The sequence below is a fragment of the Oculina patagonica genome, chromosome 8 (genome assembly GCF_052425735.1).
Source record: "Oculina patagonica isolate OP01 chromosome 8, crgOcupat, whole genome shotgun sequence".
Taxonomy (NCBI): Eukaryota; Metazoa; Cnidaria; class Anthozoa; order Scleractinia; family Oculinidae; genus Oculina; species Oculina patagonica.
This window is the reverse complement of record NC_135765.1, coordinates 5,940,384-5,963,061: the sequence shown is the minus strand read 5'-3', so window position 1 is coordinate 5,963,061 and position 22,678 is coordinate 5,940,384. Positions and strand designations below refer to the sequence as shown.

The window sequence follows — 22,678 nt, the reverse complement described above, 5'->3', positions numbered from 1 at the left end:
ATAATCATCCTCCTCCCCCCTTTTATGAGCTGGGCCTGTTAATATGAAGAATCTAATACATTAACCATAAGGCGACAGTGCCCTCCCATGTCATACTAAATGCCACACAACATGATTCAATTTTTTCACAGTCTCACCTCTTAACTTTCATCAAGTCATTCACAGTAAGAAATGATAACTTGATGTAATTTCTTTTCAGTCCAACAAGGTGGTTGTTCTAATATTAAAAAGGAACAATACTGTAGTTATTTTTCTTGTTTAAAGAATATTTGAACAATAATAAGCAATTATTGGATGAGTTTGAGCATGATATCGTGAATTATCAAAACCGAGGTCTGTTATCTGCCTCAGCCTTCGGCTTCGGCAGATAACAAAGACACGAGGTTTTGATAATTCACGATATCATGCAAAAACCGAATTCAATAATTGTTTTATTATACGTTTTCAATTTGCCATCACTTTTTCTAGCGCCAGCGTAAAACTTCGACAGAACCTTGGCCAAAGCGGTTTTAACTTGTGGTTCCTTCAGGTTCTTCTCCCTCAAAAAGCCATTCAGAATTTTTACATTTGTTTTTGTTGTTCTCTTGGTGTTTTTAGAATCTTTATTCCCGATCAAAACTTTCAATTCCTCTTCAGAAACGGAAGCGAATCGCTCAGCCATATTTCTACACGGACGAGGGGCTGGGAAACTAGGCGGACTTTGAACTCGACATGATAACCCAATATCTGCTGCAGATATTCGGTTATCATGTCAAGTTCACATGCTACTGTATATTGACTGAATGCTCTCGACCAATCACATGTTTCAAAGTAATTCTAATGTATAATAATAATTATTATCAGGGTTCTCCCTAGTTTTCAGCACAGTAGGTAAGAAAACGTTTTAAACCGGTAAAGATATTCTGGTAAATCCCAGCCGTTTTCTAGTTTACCTACATGGAGCAGAATGTTGTCCAAATGCTGGTCGAATTTAATTTCATGGCAACTTTATTCTGGCCTTACAGACCTCTTTCGCCTGCTATGCAGCCTAAGAAAAAATTGCATAAAATTATCTTCCGTTGTTTTAAGGGGATACATTTGCTGCCGCTTACATGACGTACTACTTGAAGAATCGACTGTCCTGTTTCGTCTTTGCTACGAATCGCTGCAGCTCTTTTTTTCTTTGCTTCGAATACTCAGCAGTCGCAACGTTGTTGTTGAAAAGTTGTATTCTGAATGCTTCTTTTAACCTGTCGTCTGGATTTTGTTTTAAAGAAGAATTTGACAACGAAAGCTGCCTTTGTCTTCACCACGCGTCAGCTACGGTCAACTAAGCAACTATCAACTATTTTCTGCATTTTGCATGTTTTTGAAAACTGAACTATTATATGTAAGTAATATCTCTCACTTCTGAAATTATTTTTACCTCTTTGCCTTTGTGATTGTTTTCATTTTCAACGGACAAAGTAAAAAGAAAAGCAAGGATTGCACCGGCCTTATTGTGGAATCGATCGTGGAAACTGTGCAACAACAGATGTGCACTTGCCGAGAAGTGAGAAAGAGCAGCAAAACTTGCTCTTTCTTTGATAGGTATCAGCTCTCAGTCGTCAGAGATTCAGAAAGCGAAGGAAAATAAAGAATGTTGAACACTAGCACAAGATCGTAAATGAATATTGCATTTGTCGCTGTTTATTTTCAATCTGTTATTTTATATTTTCGATCATGACTACGAAGGTGAAACGAGTGGCGTTACTTTGTTATTTACCTGTTGAATTTTCAAGATTTCTAAGCGGTTCTAGGCGGTAAAGCGTCGTGTTACAAGCGGTAAATTTTACCGGTTACCGCCTGATAAGGAGAACACTGATTATTATTGGAACAAAAGATTGCTACACTATGCTATTTTAGCCTTACCAAATCCAGATCTTCTTTTGCAACTGTTTCAATACTTGATATCAATCCTCCAAACTTTCTGTTCAAGAATGTTGCCACTTCACGATCAGTATCCTGAAATTTGGGGAGAAATCAGTCAAACTAAGCATTAAAATTACTTAAACATGCACTCATCAACAAGATAATTTTTTTTCCTTAGGGAAAGCTTACACAAACATAATCTACTGATTCATTGGTCATTATGTCCCCTGCATAATTTTTTTTACAGTAACCTGACTTTAATTTTTCTCGAGAATGCTTTAGAATTTAATTACGGGGTCACTAAGACAAATGAATTTCAGTAAGATCTTTTAAGTTGTATACAAAATGTTGCTGTGTTATGAGCAGATTTTTGGTACTTAATTTTTGCACTCATTGCTCAAACTTTCAGTGGAATCAGTCTTAATAAACAAAATATTGTAACACAATCAATCAGAATTAATTGTGTTATAAATAATATTAACTAATAGCTAGTATAGCATACCGGTACTTACTTTCTTTGCAAGAATGTAGAAATAAGGTTTGTAAGGCAATGGCACCTGAAAATAACAAAGAATGCATCACTGTTAACGCTGAACATTCAGTCCTTGAGCTCCAAAAAATCCCATGCAATTTTACTTTTTTGTTTTTTTGCTTTTTTTCACACCCTGAGACTACTGAAACCCAATTCCAAAATTACCCCTCGACATTATTACAAGTATTTTGAAAAGAAGGATATATGGATAGGTAAAATATATAAAATAAAAAATAAATGGGAATTTGCAGTGGCACTTCCACAGGGTGGCCCTTCGTCCACTGTCCTGATTGACTTGGAATTTAGCAGTGTTGATTTTTGTGGAGGGAGGAAAACCGGAGAACCCGGAGAAAAACCCTCAGAAGGAGGACGAGAACCAACAACAAACTCAACCCAGGGCCACATTGGTGGGAGGCAAACGCTCTCACCACTGCACCATCCCCACTCCCCCCCCCCCTTGCTCTACAGACTGGTGCCCATTGCGCTGGTCTGGTGCTTAAGGACACTGTCTCAACCTTGAGACCCAGCTATCTAATTGTTAAATTTGCATGAGGTCTAAAAAAACTGTGTTTACACTTGGTGCCTGGGAAGACCAGGTACCCAAGCACCAAGTGTAAACAAAGGCTTAGTTCTCACCCTGAAACGTCCTCCATCATCTTGAATGAAATAAAGATCCACAGCACTGACCAACTTCTTGTCATCATCAATGATCTCTGTCTGGTTAAAGTAAAAGGAAAAATTATGACAAGAATCAATTTTCAAAAAGTTTAAAACAAAATTCTTTTAACAATATTACAGCACTGCCCAGTACGACATTTGATGAGAATAAAGAATAAAGAATACCATCAACTAGAAAATGCTGTACATCAAATTCTTTATACAACTCGGGAGAGGCACGGTGGTCTAATGGTTAGTGCGCTGGACTCCGGATCGAACCATCTGGGTTCGAGCCCTGGCCAGGTTCATTGTGTTGTGTTCTTGGGAAAGACACTTTACGCTCATAGTGCCTCTCTCCACCAGGTGTATAAATGGGTATCGGCGAATTTAATGCTGGGGGTAACCCTGCGATGGACTAGCATCCCATCCAGGGGGGAGTAGAAATACTCCTAGTCGATTCATGCTACTGAAACCGCGATAAGTTCCGGCCTGATGGGCGACTAGGCTCGTACTTAGACTTAACCTTACTGAAAGGAAGGGTAAGCAATTAAATTAAAACCTGACCTGGCCTGATGCCAAGAGCGGTGGTAACACTCTGAAATTTTAAATTAAAATCTTTTTCTTAGCTTAAATAAAGGTAATTTGTTATTTTAAGAAGGTTGTTCTTGATTTAAGGTGACCGTTTTTTTATTTAAGAATTTGCTAAGACGAAGGTCCTTAATTCGCGATTTGTTTTGAGAATAATTTTGTTCTTAAAATAAGATTTCTAGTTTAAGAGTGTAAGTTGCCTTATATTCTCTTTCAAAACTTCTCCGACAGAAATGTGTCTTTAAAGTTTAGGTTTGACTTACTGGGTGCATGTTGATAAGCCATCCTAGCCTATCAACTGGATCTTTGTAGCGATCAAACCCATACTTAACATCGAGTGTGTCGTTCGACTGAATCCTAAGAACTCTCGCCTCCGTCGAGCTTCCTTCATCAGGCCTAGGAAAAGTGGACAATCGACACAAAAAGAAAGTCGTTAATCAACATCAATCTCTACTTCAATGTATTAGAACATTAAAATAATCAATCAAAATTTCAATGAACTGCGAAAGAGACAGATTTGAAATGTACAGTACACAAAGTTTTTTATCATACAAAATCCAAGATGGAGTAGCTCACCTTGAGCGCGATCGAGAACTGTTTCCTTCGCTTTCCTCGCCATCTCCTTTCTTTCTTTTGCCACTGTTCAGAAGAACCATGGCTGCTTTCACAAAGTTTCCTCAACGATCTATTTTTTCATGGTAAAGAACCGAGAAAAATAAAGATAACTGTTCCGTTATAACTCGCGATCGAGAACTCAACCGCGAACTTGTCGCATTTTAATTTTTTGGCGGGAAACAGAACTGCGCAGAGCGCATTCGCTTGCAAGGTTAACCGCTATCCGAAATCAAGGCATGTTTTGGTCACGCAATCTCGAGAGAATGTTTGATCAGGAGAATGTTTGATCAAGGCGAGTTTATAAATGTCAAAACAACGTGGATTTAAAGATCTTACTCTTGGTTTGAAACTGTCTTAGACTTAACTTATCTTTTTGGTCAGTACGAGAGCCATTTCTGCGACCAAACGTTGCGATTTTACTCAATCCAGAGACGCCAGGCGTAGTCAATCGATAGAAATCGATATCGGAAATCAATCGATACAATCGATATCTATCGATATCAATCACCGATTGATATCGATTGAAATCGGTAATCGATAACAATCGAACTCACAGAAAAAAAATTATTATCGACTGTTATCGATTGAGTAATCGATAACAATCACTAATCCCAAAGAGCCTCTGGAGGTGTATTCGTTTGAAACATATTCTAAAGATGGCGTTACTATTTAGTAAAACAACACGAGACCGGCGTTCAACATGGTAAAACATTTTACTAATTCAGCATCTAGTCCTGCCAAAGTCCAGTCTGGGGTCCAGGCAGAATGTTCATCAAGATTCTCGTGGTTTGGGGGTTTTAAAATATTTTAACTAGTCTATTCAACCCAGGCAGCGCTCAGAGCGCTGTCGATTGCATCTCCATAATATGACGTTCTTGCGTTGGTGAAAGTTCAACTCGATCCTATATATGCACGGACATTGTAGCCCTCCCGAACGATTCCATCTTTTTACTTCATACAATGTATTTATGATGTTGTTATAGCGAGACTAGAGGGTTGCGCACCGCTACTTTGGTCGCAACTTCTTCTAATATTGAATCGCGCTGGAGATCAATATTGTTCTTGTTCTTTTTATAGTACAAGCTTAGCAATAGTTGCATTACATATCCACGATTGAAGGACTCAATAGACCCGTAAAACAATATTGTGTCCATGTTTAACATGTAGGAATTGACATAAATAACTTCCGATAAAAATCGATAACAATCAATAATAATCGATAAACCAATCCTTATCGATTTCCGATGTCAATCGAACTCACAACTTTTTTTCTTTATCGATTCCTATCGAGTGGTATCGGAAATCGATATCAATCTTCGATTGATATCGATTGCTATTGATTGTTATCGATTATCGGTTTATCGATTGACTACGCCTGGAGAGACGCCATCGTCAAAGATGAGTGGTCCAAAATTCCAAGGCCATACTCCGGGCATGAATCCAAACGCTCACAGATTTTTCGATGGATTTACGTGTAAAGAAGCTATGGATGCGTCGCACAAGTGCATGACTGACAATGGCTACGACTACAGCAAGTGCGGGGAGTATTTTAAGGCCTACAAGGAGTGTAAGAAGGAATGGCTTCAGGCGAAGAGAAAACAAAACAGACTTGACCTTCTGGGTTGAGAATCTGGGATATATCATTCCAGTTGATCTGTAGCTCTGATTTATTACGATATCAGTAGATCGAAGCATGGTGTTCACAGGCTGGTCTATATCTCACCCGGGAGCATTAATGGTCGGCAGTACCAGGGACAGATATATATCTGTTTCAAATCACAGAGATCTGTTTCAGAGAAACACTTGGGTAGTCTTAAGTGAGGACCTCCAATAGCAGCTCCAACTCATTGTAAGATATGGTCATATGGAACACTGTTACATAAAAACAATTACTTTGTAAATCTGGTTATTATACCCTGTACCAGTCCCAGTACCAGTGAAGGTGAGCATTGCGTGACAGGTGCAGTGGGTTTCAAAAGTCTTGGACTCGTTCAACCACGTTCCTTGGGTCTCTTTCCCTCCAGAGACCCTGAGAACGACTTTGTTTAGCATTGGCTTTTTCAAAGGGCCACAGGGAGCACGAAGTGAATAAATGAACAGTTTCCTCATTTTTCTTTGATATTTTCTTTAACAAACTAACAGGAAAGACGGCAATTTATCTGTATTTTGTACAAATGTACCAAAAAATTACAATAAACAGGTTCACAGATAGATCTTCACCAGTAGGCATTTTGATAGATCTATTTTCTTTCCACAGGTGACCAAACTTTTGAGCCAAACCTTTTCAAGGTTCTTGTGTCTTGACAGCCGCTTTGAGCCTTCGGCGGCATTGCTCAGAAAACTTACTAGTAATGATGGAAAATAAAAGAAAACATACAAAAACCAAGATGCAATGCCTTGAATATGAACTAAATATTAAAAAGAAATCATATTGAGGTTAATAGACAATACAGATTCCCAGCAACCTCGTTCCCAGGATCTCTCTCTCCCCGTCCCTAAGAGCAAGAGAAGGGGCGGGAGAGAGAGACCCTGGGAACGAGGTTGGATTCCCAGATGTAAATGAAATTGTTTTTAGGAATCAATTCCCCTGCCACAAAACAATTTTTATGGCCCCAGAAACGAACGCCTGCAATGCATCACAGACAGTGAAAAAGGGTCTTTAAATTTTTTTTTTTTTAATTGCAAAACACAGAAAGAAAACAACTTACAGTTCACTTACTTACATTGCTTACGGGACAATTACCTACATCACTTACTGGATAATTACTTACAATACAATTACTTACATTACTTACACTACATTAAGTTACATTGTATTAATTAATTAATTAATTAAAGAGACTACTTACTACTACTTACATACAATACACGTTACTTACAATACTAACAAAGTGCAACACTTGTTAAGGTTGACCTACAAATACAATTATTTCCGTACAGTGTTAGCCTTAGGGTTTTCTTCATTTTTTTAACAGTTGCTTGTTGCTAAATACGTTTAATTATAATTATCACCCACTTAGATTTCTAACGATTATCATTTGACGCTGCTCCAGTTTTGAGGCTGTTGTAACATGCCAGAAAGACAGAGAAATGTTTCATTTCAGGGGACAAGTTGCGTGTCCTACAGGACCATATATAATATCTCGCCACAAGAAAATTAAAATTAAGTTTCTGTTTATTTTCTGATGTGTCTGGCCTTAGGCCTAAAACTATATTTAAAGAAAGGTTGTATGTTCTCAGCGCAAGATTTTGGCTTACAAGAAGTTCCTTAAAGTTTTGCCAGAAGGTAGAGACAACTCTACAGGACCAGAAAAGATGAATTAGGCTTTCCTTCTCAGTTTTGCAGAAACTACAGAGATCGTTATCTTTTATTCCTACTTTTTTAAGAAAATCATTAGTCGCCAGTCGTCTATGCAGCAATTTGAATTGAAATACAATTAGTTTTGTAGATTTGGTACACTGGAAAGATAGCTGGTACGCTGCACTCCAGTCTATTGGTTCATGGGCTTCAAAGGCGCAATCCGTAGCCCATTTTTTTTTACTATTGGTTGGACACCTTTGTTTAAGACTAATTAACTTTTTATAGGCCTGTCTGCTTGCTTTACTTGCTTTCATAAATTTCGTATAAAAGCTTTCATATTGTATATTTGTATTATTGTTTAAGGGTGCTTTGATTTTTTTTAAAGCGGATAACAGCCCGTAAAAAGCAAGATAATTTGTTTCAGTGATACCATACCGATCTTTGAATTCAGAAAAGGATAGGAAAGTATTTGAATCTTTCATCAAATGCGAAACCCTGTAAATCCCTTTTTGCTGCCATTTTTTGTAGAAGATTGGTCTGTTATCGATTCTTATAAGGGAGTTGTGCCAGAGGCTCTGAGAGCAAAAATGGTCCGTATTATTCTCGTAAGTGATTTCAGACCAGATATTTAAGATTTCCACAATAAATGGATAGGATAAATTGACATACTTTGACAGGTCACTTTTGCTAAGGTTGCCGCTGAAAAAGGCTCTGCCACCGTAGTTCCGGAGTTCTAAGTCAAAAAAATATTTCCATTTTCCGTGATTGTTTACATCGGTATATTTTTTGACCCAGATAGTTTTCAATCCTTTATTGAAGGATTCAATATCAATCATTTTTAAGCCGCCTTTTTCATAGTCATTAATCATTACTTCCCTCTTAACTTTGTCGCCTTTGCCGTTCCATAAGAAATCATAGAAGAGCCTATTGATTTCCCTTAAGACACGGTGATTAATTGTGAGGGGAGACAAAATGTATACAAGTTGGGACGCAATTAAACTTTTTAGAACAGTAATTTTGCCAAAAAGGGTAAGTCGACGGCACTCCCAACACCTTATAGTCCGGCGGCATAGCTGAAGAATTGTGTCATTTTTGTTACTAATCTCATATTTTGCAGATCAATAGAGATATGCATGGTGATTAACTTCTGCTATAGAACCACTCTCAGTTTTCACCGTATTGCCTGTAAATGGTGTTCAAGTTTTTCCTCGCTGAGACCCCCCGCGAAGACGTTCGTCATCTTTTAGTAACTCAGGAATGACTCAATCATTTGTGCAAAAAAGTGAAAATTTGGTATTAATTTAAACATTTACTTCTAAAAAAAATAAATTTTGATGTAATAATGAGCCATTCATACAAACAAATACAAAAACTAGTGGATGATTATGCGTGCAAAAATTGTATGCAAATTTGTTACTTGCCGGTTAATTGTCTTCTTTGCCCATGTTTTGGCAATATTATTTTCGCAGTGGCATTTTAGCACAGGCAAAAGGGAAAATTGTTAACGGATTTTCAGTGACCAGCTGGTATTACTGGGCCGTTGTTTAAACTTTTTAGGTCAGCTATGTCTTCCAGTAAAAAAAAATATGAAGAAATCATCAGGCCAAAATGCTGAAGCAAATGAGTATTTTGCCAAGAACATACAAGCGAGAATAGTGAATTTCCAGCAAACTCGAAACGAAGCAACCGTGGTGCTGGATATTTCACCCTTGAAAAGGATTTGCAGAGTTTTATGAGACTAAAGAACTTTACATAGACTTACCAGAGCCAGATGCAGGAGAGAGAATTGCTGAGATGCGTTTGAGGCAGAATGCCTCATGGGCTATAAGTCATACCACGTACTATATTGCGAGAACTTAATTTCGCGAAAATGGAAATAAAAGGGAATATTTCGATTCGCCGTACTTACTATTCGCACTTTGGCCAAAAGATACGTTAAAAACACAAAAATAAAATAAAAATCTTTAAAAATAAATTTTTCGCGGGTCGCAGGATCTTTAATTTCGCGATTTGCGAAAATCGCGAAAATAAAGTCCTGCAAACATAAGTATCAATAAGGTAGTAAAATACTACCAAATTGAAAACGCTTCAGTAGGAAAAAAAAACAAATTGAAGGAAATGTATCGCATAACCAGGTGATATTGAGATGTGGTATTGCTAGTACGACTGTAGGACAGAAAATGCTGTTTCTTTGAGGGGGGACAAGCCACTTAGGGGAAACGAATATTTTGTGCAAGCACCATAGAGCCACTTAGGGGAAACGAATATTTCGTGCAAGCACCATAGAGCTAGTACCCCCAAGTGTTAAAAGTGTAAAAGCTCTCTACTGCCTTTTTTAGATTGCACTCATTCCGAGGCGATGATATCTCACACTATAACTGCTATTGGCAAAGCCGTAGAGTACGTAAGTCCGGGACATACTGTGGTTATTGCTTGCGATCAGCCGCTCTTTGCTTTAGCAAAAACAGTCGAGTGGGCTCAGAAGAATCGTACATAGGAAGATAAGCTGGAAGTCATGCTTGGTGGTCTTCACATCGAGCAGGCGGCATTAAAGGCTTTAGGAACCTGGCTCGCTGGCAGTGGATGGGTTGAAGTTCTGTCACAAGCTAAGATCACTACAGCAGGAAAAAAGCGGAATCGCTTCTCAACTGTGCACATATTACGCGCACTAGGTACTCTCTTAAGGAAACTGCAGCAAGCTTTTTTTTATTCTTCAGAAACAGGAATGCAGGAAGTATGTGAAATCTGTTTAGAAGGTCCAGAAGGGAGAAGGAGCTGATGCAATTTACACGTGGAGAAGTAAGAAAGAAACCTCGATCCCTATACAAATTGAACTTATCAAAGAGGACGGCGGGGCGATAGGCCTGACAGAGAATCCAAGTGTGCTGCTAAAGTGGATGGTATCTGGACCTGAGCTAGCGAGGTTGGTCCTCAGACAGTTTGAACATAGTGATGAAGACAAGCACCCACATGCTGCCCCATCACGAGTACTTTTAGCCTGCGTTGCAGACGAAACTAAACCTCGGTATACTATACCGAGGTTTTGTGACACGTCCGGCTGCGACGCAGGCTAGATCGAGTACTTTCAATGCAAGTTAAACAAGGTTCAAGGATCATTTCAGACCCCAGGTGTCAAAAATATAATAGAGGGGCTGGGCAATCTTTTGAGGAGACCAGTCAATTTGATCTATTAAAGAAAGAAACAGCCGAAATTAAAGTCCCCTCCCGAGCAGATTGTCCATTGTTTACCAAACTAAAGGCAATAGTTGTTGCTAGAATCGCGGAGGCAACCTCGATAATCAACATCTTTATCTGATAGAGGAACCAAGGTATCGCACCCAGAAGAATGGGACTGGACGTTCAGCGAGGAAACATGGCGACGGACACGGTGCACACTGCCTGACGCTGTTATGTTCTGTCACGAGTTCATCCTATGTGGCTGCAAGACCAACTGTAGCAACAATAGATGCGAGTGCTGTAAAAGGCTAATTTACCTTGGACTTCACTGTGTGTCTGTGCGTGTCATAAAAAATGTTTAAGAGAATAGTTTCCAGACATCATTTTGATCTAGAAAGACACAATATCTATAGCTTTGTGTATGTCACTAGAGCCGCTAGCGGTGATAAGCTATATCAACTCAGCAGTTATCTAGGTTGCCATATTAACACATGACAAATTTCAACATTGTACCTCTAAAGAGAAGTATTAAACACAAAAAACAACACAGCAACAAAACACAACACTTCATTTGCACCCTAAATTAAATTAAAATTTTAATACAAGATGAATAAAAATTAGATAGGACTAAGACAACAAAATACAGCAACACAGAGACACACAGACAAAAAATAAGAAGTTTGCTTATATTATAATTTAGTAAAAATAAGCTGGAAAATAGAGTATAATTATGGACAGATTAACTAGCAGAAGAAAGGAATTAAAGTGTGAATGATGAGTGATTTGGTTTTCAATTTCCTGATCTGAACTTGCAAACAATGCATAAATTGCATAAATTAAGATGCAGTTGCTATGGCGATGGCAATTTATTCCGTTGTACATCTCGGCAGGGCAGCTCCGGGCCATTCCTATTACACCCACATATCCATATCTCCTGCTAAACATGAAGAAAATCGCTTTCCACATGTAGCTCATTTAAATGCAGTTTCCATGGAAACAGCGTCTCTGTCGAGGTGGTTCTATAGCTTAAAATGTTTATCTCGATAGTCTCTATCTGTGTGCCAAATTTCAGGCTGGTAACAAAAAGTGCACAATTCAGCCGAAATTTTGAGCTATGCCGCCGGACTATTAGGCTATTCTTTATTTTTATCAATTTTTCGTTGTAGTTCAGCTCTGCGGTTAGGTCAGGATTAGTCGAGAACCATACTCCAAGAGCTTTGGTCTTTCCTTTAACCCATTTTAGGTCTCTTTCTGGGCATAATTTGTCTTCTTTTTTAGCATTAGCACCAATCCAAAGGGCTTCCGTCTTTTTGTTATTTAATTTAAGGCCAGATATCCGTTGAAAATTATCCAATATATGCAGAGAAGATGTAAGAGATTCCTTGGAACCATCGAGTATTAAAGTGGTGTCATCCGCATACTGACTAATTTTTATTTCATTTCCATCCACAAAGATGCCTTTGACATTTTGGTTTTTCCTGATTGCATCCGCTAGAACCTCAACACAGAGAATAAAAAGATACGGAGAAAGGGGGCAGCCCTGCCTTACTCCTCTTTCGAGCTTAAAAAAGTGGCTGGCCCATCCGTTATTGAGAATGCAGCTTTCTGTGTTATGGTAGCATAGTTTAATCCAGTTGATTAGTGATTGTCCAAAGTTGTAATATTTAAATGTTTTTTGAATGAACGGCCACTCTACTGTATCAAATGCTTTTTCGAAGTCAAGAAAAAGTAGAAGACCAGGGGCTTTGTTAGCCGTTGCGTAATGGATTATGCTGTCAATGAGTCTAATATTCTCCCCGATAAACCTATCTTTGAGAAATCCAGTTTGATCATTATCTACAAGGTTCGGTAGAACTTTTTTTAGTCTGTTCGCAATAGCTTTGGTCGCAATTTTGTAGTCGCAGTTCAAAAGGGTTATTGGTCTCCAGTTCTTAATAAAGTAAGGTTCTGCATCTTTTTTGGGGATTAATTTAATGATTCCGCGTCTCTGGGTTACCGAAAATTGCCCTGTTTGATATGCAAAATTAATCGAATTAACAAGGAAGTCCGACAAATCGTTCCAGAAAACTTTATAGAATTCAGCAGGTATTCCGTCTGAGCCTGGTGTTTTATTTGTTTCTGTATTTTTTAAGGCTTGTAAACATTCTTCTTTGGACAGCAGGCCTTCGCATGACATTTGCTCGTCTGGGTTCAGCACCTTAGTATTATTCTCGTCGAAAAACATGTCATTAACATAAGTGTCATAATTTGTTATTCATATGAGAGCTATAAAGGTTTCTGTAAAAGGATTCACACTGATTTAGGATTTCTTTATCAGTGTTTACTGTTTCTTCATCATTAATTTTAAGCTGACTTATCACTCCCTGTTTGTAGTGCCTTTTTTCCATGTTTAAAAAGTATGTTGTATTTCTTTCTCCCTCATTATACCATCTACATTTCGATCTTAAGATTGCACCTTTGGTGCGGTACTCAATTATATTCTCCAATTCTGCCTTTTTTCTTTCTAATTCCTGAGCCCCAACTTGTTTTGCATTTTCGTCGTCGCTTGTTGTTTCCATATATATTTGCAAGTTGTTAATTGCTTTTTCCAGCTCTTCTTCCCGTTTTAAAATTTTAGCTTTTTTGGCAGCTGCATATTTTAATGATTGTTCTCGGATTTTCATTTTTATCATCTCCCACAATAACGCGTGGTTCACAGTGTCATCATTTTGATATTCTTCTTTAACAGCTTGGATTGTTGATTTTATTTGGTTAACGTATTCGATTTCGTTCAAGAAAGAAGTATTAAGTTTCCAAAAGCCTGGTCCGCTATAATTCTTGGATTCGAATGAACAGCTATACTAATATCGATCATCGAATGGTCTGTTTTGTATCCTGTCAAAATATCGGCGTGCATGACATTACACATTAAGCTTTGGCTAACAAGAAAGAAGTCTAGTCGGCATTGAATTTCGGGTTTCCGTCGGCGCCAAGTATATCTTAAGGAATCGGGATGTAGCACTCTCCAAGCATCAATTAAATCTAAGTTTTCCATAAACTCCTGAACGACCCTAACTGAATTATTGTGTGTTCTTGCGACGCCACCTTTCTTGTCCTTATCTAAATTAAGCACTAAGTTGAAATCGCCACCAATAACTACTTCTTCACATTGAAAATCTGATAAGTGCTCGAAGAAGCCTTCGAAGAAAGCTGCGTCATCGTCGTTGGGAGCGTAAATGGTGGCCAGCGTTATATACTTTTGATTGGTTTGGATGTCACAAATAATGAATCATCCATTTGGATCACAGTACATTCGTTTCATTTCGAAATCGAATGTATTGTTAAATAGAATTGCAACTCCTGCCTTTGCGCTCGTACAGCAACTAAAAAAGGATTTGTATCCCCATTCTGCCGACCACATGGTGGACGTGCTTTCGCAGCAATGGACTTCTTGTAGAAAATAAATAGAGCTATTTTTTGCCCTGAGCCAAGAGAACATTTCCCTTCTCTTTAGCATGTCTCCCAAGCCTCTTACATTAAGCGAACATATTTTAAGATCCAATTGTATCCTTAAAGTGTCTAGAAATAAAAATTATTTCTGCGAGCAGCTGAAGTGTCACGACCATGTTGAAGATAATGCGGGTGTTTGAAATTAACGGTTTTCTATAATAATCTTTAAACAAGCTAATTCTGTATATAAACGGGAGCTTCCAAACATTGGAAGCAAATACTGATCTAAAAGCTAACCACAAGACACGCTCATACAGAGCGACTATAACAAGTATAAAGCTTGGACAACCTAACACATATTAATTACAAAACAAAAAGCTAAGAAAAAATATTGACTGCTTACCTACCCAGTGCATTGAAGATTTTGTTTGGGCAGTTTCACACCATCAGTAAATAGCGTGTTTGATGCTTCGCTCCTTTTGTGGCGGCTAAGGATGTAATTAATTCATCTTGTTTTTGCAGCTTATCGAGCTTGTGTTTAGTAGAAATTTAAGTGACAAGTATTAGGCGAGAAAAAGCGTGCAAGAAAATAAAGAAACCTGTCCAAAATCTACATATGTAAATTTGAAAATTAAGCGAAAGGCTCGTCTTGAGAAATAAATTTTCCATCAACATATAATCTGTCCGGATATTTCTTACTGAAAAACGCTGTGTGACCCTTCTTCCTTGCATCTTTAAGTTTTTCTCGCTGTTGTTTCCTTAAGTCATAAAGTTCCTTTGGAATATCATCGAAGACGGAGAAATCTTTTCCCTTCAGATGCTTGCGGGCTTGTGACATAACTTCTTCTCTATCAGTGTAGCGCAGAAATCTGGCAATAATTGGTCTAGGACCTTTGTTGTTTGGCTTGCCCAGACGGTGGATCCTTTGGAACTCTATCCTGTCTCTAGCGTTGCTGATCTTCAACTCTTGCTCCAGAAAGTTGTACATGACTTGCTTCGTGTCTTCGGTCATATGCGGCGAACCATCCATATTCGCGTCTCCGATGTCTTCGGCGACGTTACTTGTATTTTCCTCTATTCCGAAGAACTTCAAGTTTTCTCTCCTATTGTAAGTTTCAAAGTACAGTAGGTTCATTTTAAGTTTCTCTGCTTCTAGTTTTACAGCCGCCGCATCACGTTTCGCCTCCGCGATATCTCCCTCGTTAAAATCCACCCTTTCTTTGAGCTGACTTACGTTTGTTGTGTTGCCTTCAGTTTAACTTTCAGGTCCCCAACATCTTTTTCAAGGTTGGTTAACGCTTCTTCGATGTTGGCTACTGACGAGCATACACTGTTCAGCCTGCTTTCTATATTATCCAATTTGGACAGTACTAGGTCCATCTTTGTGGCAAACTCCGCCGCCATTGCACGTGGTCGGCCCAATGCTTCGTCTCGCCTTTCACTATATTCTGACTCAGTGTGGTCTCGCGTCCTTTTTTCTTCAGGAATGTTGGCATAAACGTCTGCTGATGGTGACCGAACTTTTCTCTTAAATAGATTAGCGGACATAGGCTGCAATAAAGTTTTTACGGCCACTGTTGACGGAGCTTCAAAAAACACGACTATTCCGCCATCTTGTCCTCGCCCCAGTCCCAATCTGATTTCTAATATTAGTCTAATGATTATTGAAACTTAACTTATTTAAGTACTGATGGTTTTGATACGATTGATTCGATCTTGTGCACTTTTACATATTGGTAGATGCTTCAGTGCAAGTTCATAATGTCTCTGGGCGCCCTCCGTGTCACCTTCAATTTCCACACACGCTCCAAAAAGTGTCAAGGCAAGTGAATAATCCCGAGAAAGTATGAGAAATTTGTTTTTGACAACATCTTCAAGCTGTGACAGAGATTCTTTTCTCCCGCTGATGTCTTCCAATTTATGAAAACACAGGTATTTGATGCTGTACATCAGAACAGAGGCTGGGATTGTACAAAGTGGTCTGTACTGTATTTCAGGAATGAATTCCTCTGGCATGAGCGAGGAATTCTCCAGCATGATTATAGTACTAACCGTAGCATGTTTCATTTTATGCGGTAATGTCAACCCTTTACCACACATAGTTTCGAGGTACAATTTGTACTCATCTGGTGAATAAATCTCCTTTCGTCTATGAATCAGACTTAGTTTTAGTTTCGTCTCTGCTTGTTCTAAAATCTCTAAAGCTTTATTATAATGTCCTAAATTATAATGAAAGCAGGAAAGCAGCAATGGACCACTCAAAAAATCTGATTCACCCCCAAGTAAAATATGATCAATATGTTGATTGCAATTACTGTCTTCAGTTGTATCCGTGACTTTTGAAATTGGAAGCATCTGGGCAATTTCTTGATGGACAGAGGATCTCAGTTTAGTGATAACTCCTTGAACAAAACCATCCATCTTGGTTGTTAAAAGCATGTTCTCTAGGTCTCGCGCTGCCATATATGCCAAGTTAATATCATCAAAAGGATAAATATGCACAGCTCTAAAACACAGGAAGTCCAGATTAGCCTCTCGCTGTGCATCTGTTAAAACTTCCGATTGGAGACGAAATGATTCACAACAAAGGAGTGCAGAACAACCCTCGGAACTGATCTTTGTAATCAACTGCAAAACAATGTCTTTTTGCGCTTCATCAAGTATTCTTCCGCTGAACATGTTATTTTCTGGAATGAAATAATTGGGACAGTTGCCACTAGCAACCCAAGTTTTGAGTTTATTAAGACACAATGCAAAGCAGTTCCAAAGATTATCTGCATTCCATACTTGAGCATCATTGTCCGTTTCTTCAATCAACCAAAATAGGCAGGTTTTCAGGAAGTACGAGCAAAGTAGATCTTTACAATTGTCTTCATGTTCAATTACTTCCTTCAGAAAGATTTTCAGCAAAGCATAACAGAGAATTTGGGCATAATTCATCTTCAACACAAGTTCTTTTTCAGCTAAGGAAAACGAGATTCTCCACAAGATGTTGCGTTTTTCCGAGTTTCTGGGACCAATAGGAACCATCAAACATCCATCTTTTAATATTTCACTAAGGAAATCATCTTTCAGCCATTTTGATTTACGATTGCTAAATCTTTCAACAACACTATATGGCAAAAATGGGCAACGGATACAAAAGGCAAAGTCCCGTTCGCCATCTGTTGTACATGGGCCGTGAGTTTCTTGGCCACTTCCCAGAAACTGATCTCTGAACTGCATGGAGGACACAACAGCTGCGTTTTGCATGTAACTGTTAACTGAAGAGTCGAGCAATGGACATATCTTGGCATATCCAGGGTAATTTTTAACAAACTCAGCCAAGACAACGGTTTCATCTTTGAAACCAACGTAGGAGGCATAAGATGGTACCACGGTAACATATTTAAGAATGAGCGTACGGTCTTCGTCACTGCCTTGAATGTCTAGTCCTTCGGAAAGACTTCCGCTTGAGATCGAAACAGAATCAACATCGCCATAAACACCATTGATTTTATCCATTATACGAAACACATCCTGTCTGTGTTTAACATCCTCGAATTCGCCAACTATTTGGATTAATTTTTCTGTAAGTTTCTTTTTACCACCGACGTCTATGTCCATGCTTGTTGCAAGCTAAAGAAAACACTTCGAATATGCGAATGTCGCGATAGAAAGTAAACTACCTTTTCTTGGCAGTAAACAAATACTGCGCAGTTCAGATCCAGAAACGAAAGCGAACGCTTCTCTACTTCCGCCAACTTGATCGTGAGGGACTTGGTTCAAATTACAGTACAGTATGCACCTGCTTTCCCTGCTGTTACTTCATGTATGAATACACGTAGTTTACCTTTTCCCAGTCCTCGCAGCCTGTAGCCTCCCACGCAGTCGTTTTTAGGGGCGATCGTGTTTCACTCCTCCCGAGGCTAGGCTACGCAGCCAGCTGATGACTGACCTTTTTAACTCTCTCCTCCGCAGAGCTAGAGGCTCCTCAGAGAGGTTTTCGGTGGGGAGAGTCCGCTGTACGAAAAGAGCGAAGTGGATCTCGATCTCGAGTGCGCCTGCACTCACCTTGCCCAGCGGATTTTTACAACGACCGCCCCATCGGGAACCTCTGCGGAGGAGAGAGCTTTTTTAGTACTGAGAGTTTTGCGGTTCATAAATACAATTTTCCCTAAATAGCTGATGATTTTCTGCATTCTCTCGAGTTTTGACTTGGGTTCAAAAACTCGCAACGTCTTGCCGAATAAAATGTTGCGCAAAATATCTTCCTTGGTACCATGTTCAACAATCACGTGTTCAGCCAATCCAAAGACATGGGTTTGGACCTATCCTGACATGGTGGGACGAAGAGGAGAAAGCTGTTTGGAAACTTCCCGGGACCATGTTACACGGTGTTCGATTTTTCGCGCAACAATGTTTAGGGCTTTCCACAAGTTGCTCGGCAACGTTTTGGCAACTTTTCATGTTTCGAGCAACTTTTTCCCCTTCGAGCAACTTTTTTCCTCTCGAGCAACTTGTTGCATTTTAAGCAATTTTTAGACCGAAGATCTCCGAGGATTATCCGAGTGTTGTTCAAAGGCCATACGAACGTTTCCGAAGATTTCCGAAGTTTGACGAAGATTTTCGAGAAACGTCTGAAGATGTTTCAACTTTCGGCTCATTCTGCATTAAAACATTACAAAAACTCCTCAACAAACATGACGTCATCATTTTACAAATTTCCCCCTTAATCATGTTATTTAGATACTTCTTTTGCTGTAAAATTGCATTGAACTGCTTAGAAATCTTTTTTTTGTTTAGAAATCCAACCCTCAAAGGGAAATTAGCATATATTTAAAGAATTTATCTTGATTAGAAGCAGCGTTTTGGATTTTTTGGAGCAACTTTTTAGCAACTTTTATTATCAGAAGCAACTTTTTTGCATTTTTGGAGCAACTTTTGAGCAACTTTTTGAGAAATTACAGGCAACTTTTTGGGAAATCTCGAGCAACTTGTGGAAAGCCCTAACAATGTTGCGCAAAAAATTGTTGTTGTAAGTTGTCCCGTGTAACAGTGCCTTTATGGAGCTATGATGAAGTCGAACTGACCAATCATAGCGCGCGCAATTCCTCGGACATTTTATATCTATATTTTTTTAATGAGAGCGTTACTGCGAGATTACTAGTTATTTTTTAATCTCCTTTCTTTCCTTTTTAAAAGTCCAAGTGTTATGTAAATAAGTAGAATCGAAGCATGTCCCAGTGTGGGCATTTAATTTTGCACGTTCGGAATTTGCAAGTTTGATTATAATTCAAAATAATTAGGCCATTTTTATTCATTCATGCGCACCTTGGCCAACTTGCAATTTAAAATTTCGCAACCGACTTTTAGTTCGCTTTAACAGAAACCTTTGGGCAAAGTTAGATCTACTTTGCGTTACCTTTACGGATCTTCCGCCAACTTCAAGTGAACGAATCCACTTTCAGAGGACACAGCGAGCCAGTAAGATTGGACATTGAGCAAAAACTCCGCTTTCAGACGTAAGCTTTGAAACCGAAACTTTGCTTGGCAGGTAAGTGAACGTTCCTTTAACGGCGTAATTTGCAAAATGTGGTTTTCAGAACCGTCAGCATTTCAGCTACTTTACTGTAACATTCCTAAGTGGTAGCCGAAAAACTTTGAAGGACAATATACATTTCCCTTTTTTTCCAGAAGATCTTTGGAGACACTTTGGATAAAGCCACCAAGTTCAAGAAAGGAAAGGCAAAGAAAAACTGAATGCCCGCCTTATTTAAGTAACTTAAGAGCAAAGGTAAGGCCAGAGTTTAGGAGTCTTACCTTATATAATCACTGAAAAGATTAAATTTTGCTTCGAGATTTAAGAACAGGGCTATTTCTGAACATTTATACCTGTCTAGACAACATATCGGTAAAGCTCGACTCAGAATAGTAACTAGAGCTCTACAGTAATTCAAAGCGCAAGCAAAAACCTTCTTCTTTTTAGGCCGTTATTTCTTTATGTGGCTCTCAGAATCGTCAGAGTTTTAGCTCTGATCTGAACCATTTCTGTTTGGTAGCTAACAAATTTTGGTGGACAACAGACATTTCCAAGAGAATATTCTCTCGACATTTCTCTCATTTTTTTTTTTTCAGAAGATCTTTGGATACAGTCGCCAAGTTCAAGAATGGCCACAGATAAGACAAAAAAGGCAATGGAAAATGTCCGTCTTATTGGTCGAGGTAAGTTGTCTTAAATTAGATTTTATTTGAGAATCCAGAAAAGGACAAGTTTTGAATATTTTTACGTGTCTAAATAATAACTCAGTAAATTAAGTTCAAAATAGTTTTCTCTTGACATTTCTCTTATTTTTCAAAAGATCTTTGAATACAGTTGCCAAGTTAAAGAATGTGGCCAAAGATAAGACAGGAAAAGCAATGGGAAATGCCCGTTTTATGGAGGTAAGTTAGGAGTTTATATCGAACAGTTTTACGTGTACAGGTCAAAACAATAACTCGGCCACACTAATCTTAGAAAAGTAACTAGGGTTCTCAAAGCGCCAGCGAAAACGTACTCGATCGTCAATTACACGTGTAGTTCTCAGAATCGTCAGCATTTACGCGACTGAACTGCACCATTTCGACATTTTTTGGTGGACAATAAACATTTCTTTTATTTTTCAGAAAATTACCAAGTTCAAGTAGGTGGTCAAAGATAAGGCAGGAAAGGCAATGGAAAATGCCCGCCTCACAGAGGTAAGTTAAGGGTTTAGCCTTTGTTGTATATAACCACCAAATAGCTAATTTTAGAATAGTTACTTTGGCTCTACAGTAATTCCAAAGGCCAGCAAAAACCCGATCTTTCTATCCTTTAAATTTATTCGTGTGATTCTCAGAATCGTCACCATTTCAGCTACTGAACTGCACCATTACTAATTGGTAGCCAACAATATTTGATGGACAATAGACATTTCTCTTTTTTTTTTTCAGAAAGTCTCTGGATGCAGTTATCAAGTTTAAGAATATGACCAGAGATGAGACAGGAAAGGCAACGCAAAATGCCTAACTAATGGAGGTAAGTTAAAAGTTTGACACTCTTGTCTTATATTATCACCTTCAACTTTCCTCTTCGCGCCTCGTTGCAGATAGGGTCTTTTTGTATATATTATCACCCAAGAGATTAAATTTTATTTTAAAAATTTAGAAACGGGTTATTTTTTAATATTTTTACCTGTCTACACAAAAACTCGGTAAAGCTTATCTCGGTATAGTAACTAGGACTCTACAGTAATTCAAAGCGTGGGGTTCTCTGAATCAAAAAAATTGGCAACAACTGCGTAGCGTCTTGTACGCGAGCTCACCCTGATGAAGACAGTATTGCCGAAACGTCGGTAAACCTCTACCGAAATATCTATCGTCAAAAACAATTTCAATTATGTCATTTTATCGGCTTCTCTGAATCGTCAGCATTTCAGCTGCTGAACTACACAATTCCTAATTTGTAGCAAACAATTTTTGGTTACATAGTAGACATTCTCTCTTTTTTTCAGAAAAATTTCGGATACAGTTGCCAAGCTCAAGAAGGTGGCCACAGATAAGTCAGGAAAGGCAATGGAATACTGAACGCGGCCGCCTTATAGAGGTAGCTAAGAAGCCGAATTTAGAACTCTTGTTTTATGTAATCCCCAAATAGACTAAATTTTATTTTGAAATTTAAAAACATGATTATTTCTAAGCAATTTTACGTCTTTAAACAACAACTCGGTAAGGATCATCTCAGGACAGTAAGTTGGGCTCTACAGTAACTCGAAAGAGCCAGCAAACATCCGATCTTTCTTCTCTTAAAGGGTGTCATGTACTCATGTGGTTCTCAGAATCGTCAGCATTTCAGCTACTGATCTGCGCCATTTCTACTTGGTAGCCGACAATTTTTGATGCTCAATAGACATTTCTCTTAATTTTCAGATAATCTTTGGAGACAGTCACCAGGTTCAAGACTGCTGCTCAGGTAACAACTCGTTTTTCGTAAAATCCTGGATCAATACCAAAACAAGCTAAGCTAAGAACGTAATCCCAAGCTGGGTGGAGGGTTTCGGGCGTTCCACTTGGTGCTTGTCTACTTGCACGCTCCCGAGGACCGGTTGCAGTTAGAGGGGGCAAGCTGCTATGCCGCCTACTGGAATTCCATGGCTCTGCCATTGTATGTTGGTAAAATAAGTACCATACGAGTCAACTCAGAATATCATGTGATCTGGGTAGCAGAGAGGTGGTTAAGGTACGTAATTTTTCAGTGGGTGTCAGTGACCATTGCAGTTACCTACCGGCTGTAACCCCCAGAGGACTGCCTGTATTCAAGCGGGGATTACATATTGTCTGTCTATTAGTACATTCAAATATCTAAAAGAAATGAATGATCTGGGTTTTTCGAGAACGGGTTGTAAATAAATTGTAAGTACATTGTGGGATTCCAACCCACAAACTTCAGGTTACAGGTCCACTGCTCTACCATCTGAGCAACAGAGCCATGA

The 22,678-nt window shown here is 38.8% G+C and overlaps 2 protein-coding genes and 1 long non-coding RNA gene across 4 annotated transcripts in view; 1 reads left to right on the top strand and 2 right to left on the bottom strand.

Moving 5' to 3' along the window:
* The window catches only part of LOC144663361 (DNA polymerase epsilon catalytic subunit A-like), a 53,666-nt gene extending 49,027 nt beyond the window's left edge, over positions 1-4,639 (bottom strand). Inside the window, exons 1-6 of the mRNA XM_078524270.1 lie at positions 4,244-4,639; positions 3,931-4,063; positions 3,059-3,139; positions 2,403-2,447; positions 1,891-1,983; positions 138-217 (exon numbers count right to left, since the gene is read on the bottom strand). Coding sequence (XP_078380396.1) covers positions 138-217; positions 1,891-1,983; positions 2,403-2,447; positions 3,059-3,139; positions 3,931-4,063; positions 4,244-4,323 — 512 coding nt within the window. The 5' untranslated portion in view covers positions 4,324-4,639. The remainder of the gene's footprint in view (positions 1-137; positions 218-1,890; positions 1,984-2,402; positions 2,448-3,058; positions 3,140-3,930; positions 4,064-4,243) is intronic.
* Positions 4,640-15,827: 11,188 nt separating this feature from the next.
* On the bottom strand, positions 15,828-18,058 carry LOC144663404 (uncharacterized). Its single transcript, XM_078524333.1, has one exon. It carries the CDS (start codon positions 17,793-17,795, stop codon positions 15,870-15,872), a length of 1,926 nt encoding a protein of 641 aa, XP_078380459.1. The 5' UTR covers positions 17,796-18,058; the 3' UTR covers positions 15,828-15,869.
* A 1,127-nt stretch (positions 18,059-19,185) lies between these two features.
* Positions 19,186-22,186, top strand: LOC144663479 (uncharacterized). Of its 2 annotated transcripts, XR_013572614.1 has the most exons (7): positions 19,186-19,725; positions 19,866-19,965; positions 20,307-20,393; positions 20,531-20,612; positions 20,835-20,906; positions 21,141-21,225; positions 21,718-21,777. It is a non-coding gene; the product is annotated as an uncharacterized LOC144663479 (long non-coding RNA). The 2 variants fall into 2 exon arrangements; XR_013572615.1 differs by lacking the exon at positions 21,718-21,777 and adding an exon at positions 22,116-22,186 and having other exon boundaries at positions 19,186-19,965.
* Positions 22,187-22,678: the final 492 nt, after the last annotated feature.